The sequence below is a fragment of the Neovison vison genome, chromosome 6, assembly GCF_020171115.1.
Source record: "Neovison vison isolate M4711 chromosome 6, ASM_NN_V1, whole genome shotgun sequence".
NCBI classification, from domain to species: domain Eukaryota; kingdom Metazoa; phylum Chordata; class Mammalia; order Carnivora; family Mustelidae; genus Neogale; species Neogale vison.
This window is the reverse complement of record NC_058096.1, coordinates 30623734-30641393: the sequence shown is the minus strand read 5'-3', so window position 1 is coordinate 30641393 and position 17660 is coordinate 30623734. Positions and strand designations below refer to the sequence as shown.

The window sequence follows — 17660 nt, the reverse complement described above, 5'->3', positions numbered from 1 at the left end:
GATATTTTTATTCTCCTCACTACTAGTCAATTAAACAGAATACTGTAGTGTTGGTGTCTTTCAATTTAATTTTTATTTGTTTCATTGTAAATTGATTATATTGTTTCTTTCATATTAATACATGGTATTTTTCATAGAGCTTCAGGATATATATGTATATTATATATATGTATGTATTTTTATTTTGATGTAACAAATATGCACTATCCATGTGGTAAAGATTTTTTTATTTTATTTTTATTTGAGAGAGAGAGACAGTGAGAGAGAGCACGAGGGAGGAGAAACATAGCCTAAGATGAAATATTGTCTTAGTATTAAAAATACTAGAAACTTTTATCATATGAAACACTTTGTGGAAAGATGTGAGGAAAGCACGAGTCATCAAAAGAGTATTAATTAGCAAAAAGCTCTAGGTTTGCCTGAGAAAAAAGATGTGGTACCCAAGGAAGAGACTAGGATTACTTTAGTCCTGACTTTCTTTAATGTATTGTGTTTGTAAATACTTTCCCACATCACCCAATCTGGTTAACAAAAAACAAACAACCAAGAACAGTATATTTATCTTGCTGAAAATGACTTTTTTTAAACATACTGTCAGTGAGCATTTAAATATAGTAGGCACTTAATAAATGTAGGTGATTCTGAAAAGGGTACATTCTACCACTTAAATTACACTTAAAAAAGGGGCACCTGGGTGGCTCAGTGGGTTAAATTACACTTAAAAAAAAAAACAAAACAAAACCCTGTTTTAAAAAAAATAATCATTAAAATAATCATTATAAATAATAAAATCTTTCCCTTCTTTCCCCTTACCTCCCCATCTTATTCCCTCTACCTATTTCATTTTCATATTGGTATGTAAAATTCTCGTCCATAATAGATGAGTTGGTTTTCACTTATTTGAGCACATGTATATGGAGCCCCTCTGAAAAAGATACTGATACTTGACATAGTCACAGATCAAAGCAATGACTTCTTTTTTCTCCCTAAAACTTCCGGTTGTGAAACAGTAGCATCTTCAGAAGTTTCAGCAAACAATTAACATTTTGACAGAAGCATGTAATAAGGTAAATGCTCCTTCCCACTTTGTTTCTTTGTTATATGGAAAATGGCCAAATAGACAACTTTTCCCTGGTTGGGCATTAGGGTTATTGCTGGCCTTAGGAACTGCTACTTTTCCCACCTCACCAAAACACTCATCTAATCAAAAAAATGTCTTTAATACAACTCGCCAAGGGTACATTTTAATTTTATTAAAGATAGTTACTGAGAAAGGTCAGGAGTTTAAAGGCTAAATCAAAGAAGGAGCTATATGAGTACTACTAAAAAAAATATTTTCACAGTAAAGATAAAAAAAAAATGCGCTTAATTCATCTCTGGTTACTGAAAGTTTGGCACAGATATCTTCTTCTGTGTCGAAGGTTTAAATAGCTATCACAGCATCTCATAAATTTAAACTTGAATTGAAAAGCTTTTCTTGTCTCCAAAAGAAAAATAGTCACATATTACTTACATAGTAATTACAGGCTATGCAGCTGCCCTACAAAGCTTTACTATAAATGTGTTAAGCATGAACCACTACACAAACCTTATTCAAATTGCATTAAATGTTAAGCCAAGGAAATGTCATCCTCCACACCACTTCACACAATTGCCTACACAAGAACAATGGCCATCTCCCTAGTCGGAGACTTAAATAATGTAATAGAATCAATGTTGTTGATTTAGGCTACGGTTGGTTAAAAGTCATTACTGTTATTCCTCACCAAGTAAAGAGGTCTATTTCCCCCTCATTATGCATAAGTGAAGCTTATGCTAATGAATACAAATCTAAGAATGAATAAGCTTCTTTGAAATACCATTTAAAGATTGAAAATTCAAGAAAGAGGACATGGCTTCTATCGTGACAAAAATATTGACCTCAATTTCTATACTGCACTGATCCTCTCTTTAAGCCTTTCTAACGGAAAATTTAAAGCTTACACAGCATTTCCATTTGCTTAATACTTTAAAAATATTTAGCTGGTCACATAAAGCACAGTCGTAATATCAGGCCAGTAATAGAAAAATAAAGAGGCCAGAAACCTATGACAATGTTTTAAGGAAAGTTAATGGAGGTAAGATTTCTCAAAATTTCAACCTTGTCTTAAGAGTCCTTTCTATCATCCGTTCTAAACATGTAATATTCATACTGTTCTTTTGTTTTTCTCATTTGCAATCCGAAGCAAATGAACTTCGTAAGATCGGAGAATATTGTAGCAATTAAAGGTGTCAGACTTATGATCTGATGCCTAAAGAAATCTGGGAACAAATCAAACTGGGCTTGATTAGGTTTTATTTTACCTTAATTCAAAGACATTGACCCATTAAAATGCAACACACTTGTTCAACTTCCCATGTCTGAAACATTTGTGTACTGGATCTTGTTTAATGATTAAAAGTGGCAGAAACATGAGGGATGTTCTATGGATATCATGTAACCCCTGATATGATGTGACAAAAGGGCAATCTCTGTGGCTTTCTTCCCTAACACTCCACAAATCCAATCTAATTGTGAGAAAATACAAAACAAATTCAAGTTTGGGGAACGTTCTGTAGGCTACCTAGCCAGTACCCCGTAAGACTGTCAAGATCATAAAAACAATGAGAGACTGAGGACCTGTCATACTAGACTAAGGAAACATGAAAAGTAAATGCAATATTCTATAAAGTCCCAACTAAATGCCCTAGATTGGATCCTGGAGCAGAAGGAAGCCATTAATGGAAAACCTGGTGAAATCAAAAGAATGTATAAACTTTAATCATTACGCATTAGTGTTTGTTCATTAAGAATGGCAAATGTTTCATCATAATGTAAGATGTTAACAAGAGGGGAAACTGAGTATTAGGTATATGGGAATTCTCTGTACTATCTTTGTAATTTTTCTGCAAAGCCAAAAATATTCCAAATTAAGGCTGATTGTTTGTTTTTAAATAAATGGACAAAGCTGGGGTGCCTGGGGTCTCAGTAGGCTAAGCATCTGCCTTCTGCTCAGGTTATGATCCCTGGGTCCTGGGATGGAGCCAGCATCTGGCTCCCTGCTCAGCAGGGAGTCTGCTTCTACCACTCTCTCTGCCACTCCCCCTGGTTCTGCTCTCTCTCTCTCTCTCTGTCTCTCAAATAATTAAATAAAATCTTTTTAAAAATTGACAAGGCTTTTTACTCCCAGTAATTTGAAATTAACCTTCACCTATACTATGCCAAATTTTACTATATAATTCATCTCTCAAATTCATATCAACATTTTAAAATTACACATTAAGTGCTCTCAAACTTGAGGATAATTATTGACTATACATAGAGGATAGATGCTAATAACGCCACTCCATAAACTCTTCTTGCTTTTTAACCTGTTTCTCCACTGAGAAGACTTGAGGAATCTCACATTCACGAACTCCCACAACAACACTCCTTCAAAACAAGGTGTCTAACAGCAAAGTGACAAAGGAAGCAGAGAGATGACTTTCCCCATTATTTAATCTGAAAAACTAACCAAATTAAAAGTTTCACTTGTTTTATTCCTATAGCAAAGAACCTCTCACTTTCTAATGTTTGGTCCATTTCAGACCAGTGTTTTTGATGATACAATTTTAGAAAATATAGTATCAGAGGCTTAGTGATAAATAAAACAAGGTTTTTTTGAATGAAGGGATACATTCAGTTAAGTACCCATAGAAGTTGCTGGTGAGAGCAGAAAAAAGGTGCCTGATGTCTGTGAAAGCATGTTTAATTTCAGTCAGTTGAAGTCAGTTGAATAAAACCTAATTTCTTTTTTTTAGAAAAAAATCACAAAAAACACAGGATGTGAAATTTTATGCAGATGATGATTGTAGTAGGAGTGATGGCTATAGTTTCAGAAGGTAAGACTAGGGGGAAGACAAAGCAAATCTTAAATCCCAGGGTCCTGGGGTAGAGAGCCCCATGCAGGGCTCCCTGCTCAGCGGGGAGCCTGTTTCTGCCCTTCCCCCTGCTCATGCTCTGTGTGTGTGTGTGTGTGTGTGTTAAATAAATAAATAAAATCTTCAAAAAAATAAAGGTAGACTTGCTCATTAGAAAAAAACACTTGAAAACACTTGAATGACTCATTTGGTCATAAAGGGCAAGGTCTTAGAAAGATTTTAGACAACCAAAAAGTCAAATATTTTGATAAAAGGATGACAAGCAGTTTTGGACTTCCCCTAGAGAGTTGAATGGCTGGGTTTGGGATTGGGTAATAGGAAGCATAGAAAACAGATGGAAGAAAAGATCTCCATGAAGAGATGGAGACCGAGAAAGTGGCAGGCAGTCCCTAAGTGACCAATTCCCTGTGTGGATAGTGATGTCAAGTATTCACTGCCTTTTCACTATTGTGTTGTACACGAAACTTCTGCTTCACTCCAGAAGCTACACGCAGCACAAAGCTCACTTTGCTTAGTGAGGCTCTGGACAACCAAGGGAGGCAGGCAGTAGCCAGCAGACAGAGAGGTATCACAGTTGCAGAGCAGTCATTGGAGGCAATTAGGCTAGGTAATCAAGAGTTCACCAGGAGCAGAATGGCAGACCTGGAAAGGGCCACTTCAGCATCGCTGATAGTTGGGGACAGTAGATGGAGTGGCGGATCGGGCATTTATGTGAAAATTTGATGAACGAGTGACAGTAAAAGCCTGGAGGACTTTGGCATATTATTAAACAGCAGCTACGTGGCTCACAGATGTAAAAACCATATGTGTGGAAATAATACACTGGGCTATAAGAGTGTTCGGTGGTACGATTGGGATGTCTTTTTCTTCCTAATTGTTCGGTGGTCATCTAACAATTTTCCACGCGTATGATGTCCTTACCTTCCTCTTGGCAAGTCGGCATCATCCTTTTTCCATCGCACAGTTGGTTGAGGATCTCCCTGGACCTGACAACGGAATTCTACAGCTTCTTCCTCCAGCACCACCTGGTTAATTGGCCTCCTGAGAAATGTGGGTCGTTCTTAGGAAGGAAAGAAGAAAAAAAAAAAGCAACAATGGTAAAACAAAATGAATGTTGTGCATGTTTTAAGTACATTATAGAAAAAACAGAACTCTGTATCTCGAATGTGTCTTGATTAGACCTTTTGAATCCAATGTAATTGAATAAAATAAAATATTTTGGAATACAGAGGTAGCTCTGGTTTATATGGAACACCACACAGTCTTTCGGAAAATATTAAATTGATTTTTCAATGAATTCCTGAGCCAAATCATGTAAATCCTGTCATAAAAAATCTGAACACTGAATTCCACAGAAAGAAAGAAAGAGATAAAAAATGAGCACTTGAATCTATCACAATGGCTGAATGAGAAAGTTAAGAGTTGAAACCAATGGAAAATATCAAAAAGGAAACTAATCTTAATTCTCCATCAAGAGAGAACTCTAGCGTTAACCAGAGTTAAAATAACGACTTAAAAAAAAAAGAATGTTAGAGAAGACGAACAAAAACATTGTGCTCTCACATATCAGTGTTATCTAAATTTTCCCAGATAGGCTATCATTTCACAAGGACCCCAAATATCCATGAATGTTTTCACTTCATGTATAAAAAATCTCTCTCCCTGATTTTTTTCTTAAATAAATAAGCTGTCAATCTGACTTTTTCTCAAGTCAAAAACACTGATATTAATAATGATTGAACTATTTATCATCATCTATAGTTTTCTGGGATCGCTTCCAATGATCTTCTTAGTGTTCCAGATTTTTTCTTTACCTAACTTTTATGTTTATTTTTCTAGTACTCTGATTTCATTCTCTTCTACTTTATTTTCTTTGTTGTTACTTTGCACCTATTCTCCTTACTCTGCATTTCAGTACCCCTCTACAGAAGGCTAGGAAAACAATCAATCCCGGTCCATAAACATATTACCACCTAACAGAAATATAAAACACGGTTGCTTTATGGATTTCTAAGCACTGTAAGTTCTTATCTAGTTTCTTCCCTTTCTGACAATGGTCTGATACAGGAAACATTACCATTTAAGTATTTATTAGCACATGTCTCCAAATCATAGAGAGTCCAATAGTGCTACTTACTGAAGTAGAAAGAGAAGTCAGGGAAAAGAAAGATGAAATCCATTGGGAATTGACACAGTTTATCTGGCCATATGGCCATATTTAGTCACTTAAGACTTTAGTTTCAAACCCAATTTAAAAACGTCAAACAAATGGCAACAAAACGAAAACATATTTAGCAAGGAAACTTTAAAGAAAATAAATCACTTCAAATAGCATATATTAAGAGTATAGGAAGGAAGTATATAATTTTATTGTCTAAATAAAGATCTGTATTTATAAAATAAATGCGTAAGTTGCAGGAGACATATAGTATTGCAGTAAAGTCAACAATCATTGGCATTCAGAAGGAAGACAACTCCATCTCTCCCCAGTGAAGCTGACAGTATGGATCAAAATTTTCTCTAAAAGAGCAGCCTGCATATGCTTACGTATTTGCACTCTGAGACCTCAAAATCCCAAGCTGTGAAACAGGCAAACAGAACTTTTCATGGAGTGCTTTTTTTTTTTTTTTTAATTTTATTTATTTATTTGACAAAGATCACAAGTAGGCAGAAAGGCGCAGAGAGAGAGAGAGAGAGAAGCAGGCTCCCCACAGAGCAGAGAGCCAGATGTGGGGCTTGATCCCAGAACCCCGGGATCATGACTTGAGCTGAAGGCAGAGGCTTTAACCCACTGAGCCACACAGGTGCCCCCATGGAGTGCTTTTTTAAACACAGAATTTAGAAATAACCCATAAAAACTTGGAAGGAAAAAAAAGGTTTCTCCTAAAGATTTTAGGTAGTCAGAATCAATTAGCAGCTAGAGCCCCCTCCCTCAAAGACAGCAGAATAAATCTGCATGTAGGATGGAATGATTTACTATCATCCTTTTTTATTTGTTTATTTGAAAGAAAGAGAGGAGAGCATGAATTGGGGAGGAGCAGAGGGAAAGGGACAGGCAGACTCCGCACTGAGCATGGAGACTGTCTCAGGGCTCCATTCCACAACCCCAAGATCACGACCTGAGACAAAAATCAAGAGTCGGTTCCTCAACTGACTGAGTCACTAGGGTGCCCCGATTTAGCATTATCCTTTTGAACCCTGGACACTCTGTGCTCCAAAAAACTATTTTAGCAGTGGCCGGTTGAACAGTTGAGCCGTTGTTTGTGGTGGCAAATGGGCAACAGGGTAAGTACAGTATCCCTGTGTGAATGCTTGGAATGCTAACAGCACAAGTGAATCATGAGCACAGAGAGCAGGATTAAAGGTTAAAAGAAAGCTAAGCCACTGTTAATATGGCTTGAGATTGAGAAATCATCTGTCAGTAGACTCTTCCTGCCCACTCTGACTCTAATGGGGGTGTTGGGCTGCAACCTAGTGTATGGAGAAGTCATTCTCCTTATCTGTTCTTCCATTTAGCACATGTTAACACAGCTTTTCCTATGGCAGACTTTGAGCTTGGTTGCTGGTGAAGAGCTTGGTTTCATCAGGGAGATGAAGCTAGTTGGACAGACAAAGCTAGTTAGGGAATGGCGAGACCATGAAGGGTCTTATAGGCCATGTCAAGGAATAGGAGTTCTGCCCTGGGAGTGTAAGAGAGCTGCTGAAGGGTTTTAAATAAAGAAGCAACATTTTTAATAACATGCGGAAAAGACTGTGTCGGCAGGTCTGTGGAAGAAGAACTGGAAGAGAAACATGAAATAGTGAATTAGGTCAAATGGTTTTTGTAAGAAATTATTTCAGCGTTTGACTGATAGAGTGGTTCTATGGATAAGGGGACGGAATGAAGAGATAACAGAACTGAGGGATCAGTCAGATGTGAAGTCGTTGAAGAAGAAAAGTCTAGAAAGATCCTCATTTCTATTTAGCAAATTGGAACAGATTGGCAGGTGGAGTATGGTTATGGTGTGTGTGTGTGTGTGTGTGTATGTGTGCGTGGATCCTTTCATCACACAAAAAAAGGTAGATAGGAGAAAAATGAACACCTTATCCTTATACCACTGTGGTCAGGTTTCTGGGGCACCTGGGTGGCTTAGTTGTTAAGCTCCTGCCTTTGGCTCAGGTCATGATCCCAGGGTCCTAGGACCAAGTCCCACATTGGGCTCCCTGCTCAGCAAGAAGCCTGCTGCTCCCTCTCCCACTCCACTCCCCCTGTTTGTGTTCCTTCTCTTACTGTGTCTCTGTCAAATAAGTAAATCTTAAAAAAAAAAAAAAGAAGATAAAGGAGGCTGCTTACATATTAGAAGGGAAAAAGAAAAAAATATGATTACATCTGTAGATATTGAAAAGCTCTCTTGGATTTAAAAAATGAATAAAAAGGAATCAAAACTTCTTAAGCATGGGGAAGATATTTTATCAGAAATCAAATGCAAAACTTTTTAAAAATAATATGCTAAAAACATGCTTACTAAAATCAGAAATAAGATGGACATGGCAACATTAATGATCAATAAGAAAAAGAAAGAAAATGTGAATATTGGAGAAAAGAATAATTTTGATAATTGATAATTGCAACAAAAAAAGAACTACATAGGATCATTGTAGCAACACTGGGAGTATTGGAAAATGAGTGTTTTTAAGAAAAATTGTGGCAGATTCATATGTTGCTAAACTAGCAGGTCATTGGAATGATAAAGTTATCCCTCTCTCTCTGTCATCTATGTAACACAGAAAATTTTCATGACATGATACTACTACTAAATTAATTAACTAATCAATTTCTGTAACAGTATGTGAGACTAGTTCCATTAAAACACACATGGATATTTTTCAGGCCAAATTTTTGTATGCTTCCTTTAAGATGCTACTTGTCTCAAAATTGCAACATATGAATGTAATTAATCCAAAGGGCAAACTTTACATTAGATTTGTTACAATACCAGAGTTATTAAAGGCAAAGTTGTTTCTTCATCCTTGGGACACTGTCCTTGGGACACCTCAAATCCTTGAGGGTTTTTTGGCTATCCTATGTGTTCTAAGCCCCACTGTTTTGTATGGGGACACGTGGAAGCACCTAATTTATAATTTCAAGAAGAAGGAAGATATAGGATCCCCTGCTGCTGTTCTGATGAACTCAGCAGGGGTGGCCAACTTCGCAATGAACTTTCACTATTTCCTTCTGCCCTCAAGCAGAGTCTAGTTGCCTAGCAACTAGATAACCATAGGGGAGTATGCGGTATAGAATTTTTGGAAGCCTAACATTGGCTCATGAGGGAAAATGTAATTCAATTGATGGGGGGGGGGAAGACATGCAAAGAATAAGCCAGATAAAAGTCATTTGCACATATAGGGCACATCAAGTTGGGTTTCATACTTGAGTATCTTCAGTTGTACCTTTCAACAAAGTGATATAGACATTTACTAATACATTAGAGTCTGGTCACAATTTTTAAAGTATTATTCTGGGAATTTCCACAGCACCCATTACAGTAATTGTCTCTAAATTGAATTATTCATTATTCCAATTGTTTTCTGCTGATTATACTAAATTCACTTCTACCTCAATTTTAACTGCCTACAAAAAACAGTATATTAAAAACTGTAGGTTTGCCTACATTTATTTAAATGGAATATGTTTTTTTATAAGAATTATTTTCCAGTTTCCTTAACTAGACTTTATTTCCAGAACATATGAGAACTAGAAATATGAATATTAAAGACCAAATAAGTTGTCCAGGTAGAAAGCATATTTTTGAAGGCTTTGCCACTGCAGTGACCACTTTATCATGAGCCAAACATAAAGCCATGCCCCTTTCAGACACAATTTGTAAAAATTACAAGGAAATGTCTTGGGGTTTGCTGTTTTGTGTCAAAATCATCTGCAAATAAATGCAAAGTTATAAGCGTTAGAAAGTAAGTTACTAAGTAATCATATTCAGTACTCATTAATGCCCATGAAGGAAGTTTTGCACAATTAAATATAGGTGAAAACATCTTGAACTACTAAATCATGAGCAAACTTAATTTTGAGGCATGTAAAATAAGGTCACTGATTTTTCCACGTTACCACCTTATGTCTGATCACATATGAAAATCAGGGGGAGAAATCTCAAGGGCTGTTTTCTGAATGTTTATCAATTAGATCAGAGTCCCTCTGAATGGCCTGATCCCTAATTATATAGCCATTGAGTGATCAGAGGCAATGTCTTTGCCAATGCAATTAACATTTTTTTTTTTTTAATGTGAGATTAACTGGATTTGAATCACCTGTATAACTTGCTTACAGGGTTAATCTCTCTTGAGATGTTAGTGTTGTTTGGCAGTGTGGTGCCATGTAAAGTACAGCTTTCAAGTAGTCAGGTCAATTTAATCTCAAATTGGCATTCTGGAAAATCCAACTCTGTAGGGCTGTAATAACATCAAATGCCAAGTCTCACTATGGTCGTGTCAATAATGTTCTGAAAACAAAATGTTCGCTTTCATACAAAATATGCTAAGTCTGAAATGCGGTTGCATAATCTCTCTTAAGTTTCTTATTTACATGGGACAATGAAGGAAATTAAATCCCCAGTGAACAAATTTCCGTTTTCAACTGCCGGCAGTCCTTGACTTGGGCGATAAAATTGGCAATGGCTGTGTCATGACAGCTATTACTGGGATCATCTTAACAATGTTTAAAAAAAACTTTGTTTGACATTACAGAAGTGGTGTTGCAGCAGTAATCATGTAGGTAGAGTCCTTTAAGTCCCATACGACCACAGCTATGCAATAAAAGGACAGTAGAGCTGACCAGTGCTTGTAAACCTTATCTTTAACTTCAGCTGACTCAGAAGCACTCGCCACCTTATGGTGTCTATTAAAATGGGAAGTCAGATGGCTAGCCTTAGTATGTCTCTTTTTATTTAATTGGGCAGGCATGAGGGGATGGGGTTATGATAGCCACTGAATGTGAATCATTGTGCCCTTCCAAAACAGACCAGATGATAATCAGTCTGTCTGAATGTGATTAAATAAATCCTGGGCGCATTAATTTCTTTTCTTGCCAAGAATTTTGTTGGTCTGAGAGAAATCATCCTGTGAAGCAAAGACAAACATAGGTAAATGTTTTCGGAGGAGGAAATGCTTCTCTCACCGTAGTTTCATGCTCTTGCTGATAACGTAATGCAAAAGGTCCACCAGGAGCAGGGCGTATGGCTACTCATCTTATTACTTTACTAAACACTTAAACAGGGCCTGGCACATAGGAGGTGCTCAGTAGAATTTTGTTAAATAAGAGAATGAACAAGAAATATTTTGCTGTTCTAACGTTTGCAAGTAAACAGTATTTAAAAGAACTCTATTGCTCTCAATAATTATCTTAATTTTAATGATGCCTTATATTTGGAATTCTTACATGAGGGCCACAGGTTATCCATAAAACTTAGACATTTCCTAAGGTTTGGTACCAAGATCTCTTCTCACACAGCTTTGTCTCCCAGTATCTCAACTACACTCAGGCCACCACTGCCTATTATCTTTCCTCTAATAACTGGAAATCAACATCACCAGCTCCATCCTCTGTATTCATCTCCAATGAAATGGCTACTTTTCAATTTGATTATCCTACCCTGAAAGCCATCAACTGACACAGAGATTCCAATAGTCTTTTTGGTGAACAGCAGTTAAATATGAACAATAATAGATCACTGGCCATTTGAAGAAAGCCTCCAGTGTTAAAGATACAATAATGTAGGAAAGGGGGTAGGGAGTAAGTCAGAAGAAATAAAAGCAGGAAGCATCACAAGAAAATTATATTTGAAAAAGGATTAGTAAGATCCTAAGATGCAAAAGAATTTAACCTATCCATGAAACAAGAACAGAATATAATAAATAAGGAAGAATGAGAGAAAAAAAAAAAAAAAGACCTGGAGGTTTAACATCAAATTAACAAATACATGATTTACATATAAACTGAATGAAAAAGATATGAGAGTATAACTCCCTTAATTATTTAGATAGAGTTTTTAAATTACAATTGCTCATCAGCAAATAAATGAAAAAAGTGCCAAATGAAGGCATAGTATTAAAACATTTCGGAACACTGGAATAATGATACAGTACTAGAACCAGAAAGAGAGAAAAAAAGAAAGAAAGAGAGAAAACTGATCGCATAGGAGTCAGAAGCTCAGTAGACTTCTCAGAGCAGCAACAGAAGCTGAATGATTTTGAAGTGGTGATTTTAATATTCTGACCAATGTTTTTTTAAACTAGAATTTTATAATCAGCCAAAGAAGTATCAATTAAGTTTCAGAAAGAATACATGCATTTTGCCCTGAAATTTGCTCTAAGCTGTAGTCAGGCTGAAGGCAGGAGAGAAACACTCTTCTGATACAGGGCTTACAGAAACAAAGGCAGAGTGCAGGAAACAGAATCCAGCATGAGAGAAAAAGGGAGATAAATATCCATCAGCATGAGCTTCTGGAGGAGATCTAAAGTAGCCCAGTCAGATTGGCAGGGGGTCTGAGGCCTCCAGGAAGGCTGTGCAAAGGGGGACTTAATAGCTAAGTAGAATTTAGAGGACTTTAAACCTTCTTTTAGAGATTTCAAGAACTCATGACAGATGTAGACAAACACCCATAAAAGGGAAAAAAAAATAGGTTTATTACTAACTCAAGAACAAATAAATGCCAGAAGAGAAATGCCATCATAATAGCAAACACTAAGTTCAGTTCATATTTACATGGTTATCATAACTCAAATTCTGAATCTTAATACAACCAACGTTTCTAAAGTCAATATACAGAAGGACAGATAGAAGGGAAAGTGGAGGTGAGAAGGTGGGGAAGGGGATATAAATGAGCCAAACCATCATCTTACAAATAGGAAGTCAATGCATAAGATTACAGAATAAGGACATATTTAGTAACATGGAAATAAATCTCAGAAGAAAAAAAACAACACAGGCTTGTAGAAATGCTCAAAGATGAGGCATATGTGCATGTGTATGTGTGTGTGTATTGGACCAGGCACCTGGGTGGCTCAGTCAGTTAAGCATCTGCCTGACACTCACGTCATGTTCTCAGGGTTCTGGGATCAAGTCCTGCATCAGGCTCTCCTCTCACTCTCCTCTGTACACTCTCTCTCCCTCTCTCTCTCAAATAAATAAATAGAAATCTTTAAAAAATAAAAATAAATAAAAAATAAAAAATCTTTTCAAGGGCACCTGGGTGGCTCAGTGGGGTAAGTGTCTGACTGTGGCTCAGGTCATGATTTCATGACCAGCACTCAGTGGGGAGTCTGCTTGTCCCTCTGCCTCTCCACCTTCCTCATGCTCCCTCTCCTTCTCAAGTAAATAAATAAAATATTTTAAAAATAAATAAATAAAAGTCATTTAAAAAATTGTTATTTAAAACTGACACTTAAATTTTGGATAACAGATAGCCCAAACTTACCTATAATTAGAAATTTAATTATGCATCTGGTTTCTCTGACTGCAGGACATTTAGAAGTTAATTAACATATGTAAAGTATTAGGGAGTATTCTTTATGAAGGCAACTGGAGTGTTTCTCAGATTTTAGTGTCCATTAACACTGTGATGCCTAATTCTTAATTTTAGATTTGGTACTGCCCCCTTAACCAAGCTGTTACGTATGGCCAATAAATATTAAAGAACTAATAGAAAAAATAATGCATGACGAATGGCAGAGTAACAATTTGAAAATGAAGAATCCAAATACTTGCCAAAGGCTTTTGTATTAACCAAGATCTACTGTAACTCTTTTTGCTGTTTTTCTTGTCATTTATAAGTGAATTATATTTTTTGAACAATTAATACTATCGGTTACTTTTTCTGTATAACATATTTTAATTTTCTGTAAAAGTTTTCTGTAGCTACAGAGAGGTTACAGTAGCCAAATTTTTTAAAGGAGAATTGCTGCTACTTGAGAATAAAATCGAGAGTGGGGGAGGGGTAAAGTGGAACCAGTTATAGGTTTATAAACCCTGGGTCAGAAATAATATCTAACAATGATGAAATGTAAAGAAGTTTATTAGAAAACATGTACTGGACAGAAAAGCACCAAAATAACATAAGGAAGTCTCCTCTATTCATAGCACACTAGTTCTTTCCTCTCAGAATTGAGCAAAGTACAGAAGGGACCTTTCTCAAGTAATCCTGGTCATGTCCTTGAATTGGACAATCACTACTATTTTTATCTTTTATTTCTAGATATGTTGTTTTCTTATCAGTAATGGAAATTTTTGAGTTTTTTTCCTCCAACTTAATATTGTACTTAGAACCCCTTGGGACAGTTCTGACTAGTTTACACGATCAGATAAACGTTCTCAGCTTCTTAAATCAATTCTTCCAGAGGTACGGCCACTAGACAAATTCAATCTTTTTGGTTTAGAGCTATTTTCAAAATAATTTAGAAGTTCCACTGTAAGTCCCACCGTATTTAAGGATCTCCTGTAGTTCTTGTCCCACCATTAGGGAACATAGGGTGAATATTTCATAACACAGTCACGTTCTGGTAAGGCTGATTGCTTGGGTAATGATATTAAACTCTTTCAATTTCCTTCTGAAGGCAGTATGTACTGTTATAATGCAACATTTTTCTGTTCCAAAGCTTGTGGGCAGTTACAGAAAAATAGTAATGAGTGTTTCTTTAAATAGAACAGCTGCACTTGTGGGTTTTCAATGCTAATGTTCAGCGACCACTAATTTCATATCTTACCAGGCAAAACTGTATTTTATTCATTATGGAGCAAAACACATTTTGAGACTCTTAAGGCTGACTGCATGAAATTTAAGGGCAAACTGATACTTGTCTGAGCTCTGCAGGACAGAAATTTACGTGCATACTTTGAACAATTTTATTTTTACTACTCAATTCCTTTAATGAACTATGGGATTTCTCTGGGTTCTGTCATTTGGGACTTCAAGCTGCTTAGTAGCCATAAGGAATATTACCAGAGATTACTCGGTACTTAGAGTGATTGGAAAGAGAGGATTGCACTCGAGTCCATATTCAGAAAGCACGTCTTAACGCTCTAAATGTGATGGAAATCATAATATGGCTCTTTGGCGTCGTGGCACTCCCGTTACACCACGGGATGGCACTTCTCAAACTGCAAAAGAAATTTCTTTCAGAAAGCGTGCAGGACTCTGAAGCTACCCTCAAACATGTTCTGAAGTCAGGACCAGCAGTAAAATCTTTCCATAATTCATAAACCCAGAAGATTATTTTGCCGGCACAAAAAAAATATTTAAAAATCACACTTATTTGTTGTGTTAAAAAAAAAATCACAAAATATGGGGCGCCTGGGTGGCTCAATTGGTTGGGCATCTGACTCTTGGTTTCTGCTCAGCTCATGATCTCAGGGCCATGAGATTGAGCCCCGTGTTGGGCTCCACACACAGCAGGGAGTCTGCTGGGTGTTGGAGATTCTCTCTTCCTCTGCCCATCCCCCTGCTCACATTCTCATGCTCACTGTCTCAAAAGTAAGTAAGTAAATAAATAAATCTTTTTAAAAAATCACATATCAACAATAGTTAAATCTTTCAAGACAGAGATAGATACACATATGTATGTGTGTGTGTGTATATATATGTGTGTGTGTGTGCGTGTGTGTATTTATGTGTATTCCTACATAGACTTAAATGGGACCTCAATGACTTCTAAAGGAATGTTTCATTTTCCAACATCGTTAGGAAATGTTAAGATTTTCCTAATTTTCTGTCACTTCATTTCTCTTTCAGTTTTCCACAGCTGCCCTATAATCTTTTCCTTTTTTGTTTACTCTGCTATTTTTGTAATCCTCTGTTCTCTCCTTCCTAGTGTGTTCTCCACAATTTCTCTGATACAGATCTAATCAAGATATGCGTGTGTGTGTGTGGGGGGGGTTGTTTTTCTGAAGGAGGTACCACGCCCAGTCTAGAGCACAAAGGGGGGCTTCAACTCCTCCCATCAAGACTGGAGCTGATACCAAGAGTCTGATGCTCAACCAGTTGCCACCGAAGCACCTCCACGTGTAATCGAGTTTTAGTTCATTAATCATGTTACTCCAATAGAGTCCCTGGGTTCTTAAATCTAAAGAAACATGAATATAATAGCCATGAACTAGGGAAGCTGAAGGGAATCCATTGTACAATGTTTCCATCTCTACTGTTTTTCTGGGAGGCCCCATTTACTCATATTGCATATGTTCCAAAAGAAGCTCTGTTCCCACTTCAAGGGGGTAGCAAGAAAGTTAATCATTCTGAGTTTTGTCTTGGATCCCAAACACCTGTTAACACCTAAGAAAACCTGATCCCCAAATGTTTCAGGATGTTAGCTTCAAACTAAGCGTGGCTGATGCTGGCATCAATACCCCTACCCTCGGTAATTTATGGAGTAACACCTATTGTTCACCCAGTACTTGCCCTTGATTGACCCTACCCTGGACTCCTGGAGGAACACATACTCCAGACTCTTTTCTTTTCTTTTTCTTTTCTTTTTTTTTTTTTTTAAATTTTATTTATTCATTTGACAGAGATCACAAGTAGGCAGAGAGGCAGGCAGAGAGAGGGGTGTCTGGGGTCAGGCTCCCTCCTGAGCAGAGAGCCTGTTGCAGGGCTCGATCCCAGGACCCTGGGATCATGACCTCAGCCGAACGCAGAGGCTTAACCCACTGAGCCACCCAGGCGCCCTTACCCCAGACTCTTTTCTAATATTAACCCCTAGCTATAAGCAACAACAGAACTCATTCTTCTTTCCGAGTCTCCCAGACACTTTGTCTGCTCTTCTGTCTGTCACTTACACTATCCAATAAACTCTATTTTCACTTTCTCTGGCTCACGTTAGATTTCTATCCTGAGTGAAGCCAAGGACCCTCTTGGCTGGTCCTGTGAGATCTTCCCCTGGGTTCTTGGACCAAGCCTGCCTGCATCAGCAAGACAGTTTATTTGTTTGTTTGTTTTTTCTAATTTTGATTACATGTATGTATTTATGTATGTGTGTGCATATGTAGCTAGCTAGTTTTTTAAATCAAAGCTACACTGTAAATATTTCAATTTGAAAAATTTTAAAGTAGAAAGCAAGTGAAATATGTTTGCACTGCACTAATAAAAAAGAAGAAAACCAAAAAAAGTACCCTCTGTCTTGCACATAAAAGATACTTGATAAGAACATTACAGTGAATAAATTTTAGACAGATATAATACCTCAAACAGAATTTGAGAAAGATCAATTTTTGCATTCTGATGAAAAGCAAATCCTATAAATATATATGAATAAAATAAATGAATTATTGTTTCAAAGTTCTATTTTTCTTCAGATGAAATCTTTCATCTGAAGAAAGAACCAGAAAACAAGGCAAATCTAGTCCTTCATTACTCACCATAAGTTGTAAGTACCTGTCCCTATACAACCTGATATTTAGTAACAAGGAATATAATAAACATCAAAGGAGAAGTATATATAAATAGCAATTTAGAATTGAAAGTGAGTTTTACCAAAGACAGTCAGCTCTGCTGGATCACTGTCTCTTTCTCCCACCATATTGGTGCCAACACAGGTATACATCCCTGCATCGCTTTTCCGGGTATTGGAGATCATCAGTTTTCCACCACGGATCTGTTAAAATCAAAAAAAAGAAAAAAAGAAAAAAAAAAGAAAAGAAAAAAGAGAAAAGAGGGAGGGGAAAAGAGAGAAAGAAAATGGAA

At 36.8% G+C, this 17660-nt stretch overlaps 1 protein-coding gene across 20 annotated transcripts in view; it reads right to left on the bottom strand.

Moving 5' to 3' along the window:
* Window positions 1-17660, bottom strand: part of ROBO2 (roundabout guidance receptor 2) — a 1684719-nt gene that overhangs the window by 156374 nt on the left and 1510685 nt on the right. For all 20 annotated transcript variants that reach the window (XM_044251123.1, XM_044251119.1, XM_044251120.1 and 17 more), the window contains 2 exons: window positions 17451-17571; window positions 4861-4999 (listed from right to left, as the gene is read on the bottom strand). In XM_044251123.1, coding sequence (XP_044107058.1) covers window positions 4861-4999; window positions 17451-17571 — 260 coding nt within the window. The remainder of the gene's footprint in view (window positions 1-4860; window positions 5000-17450; window positions 17572-17660) is intronic.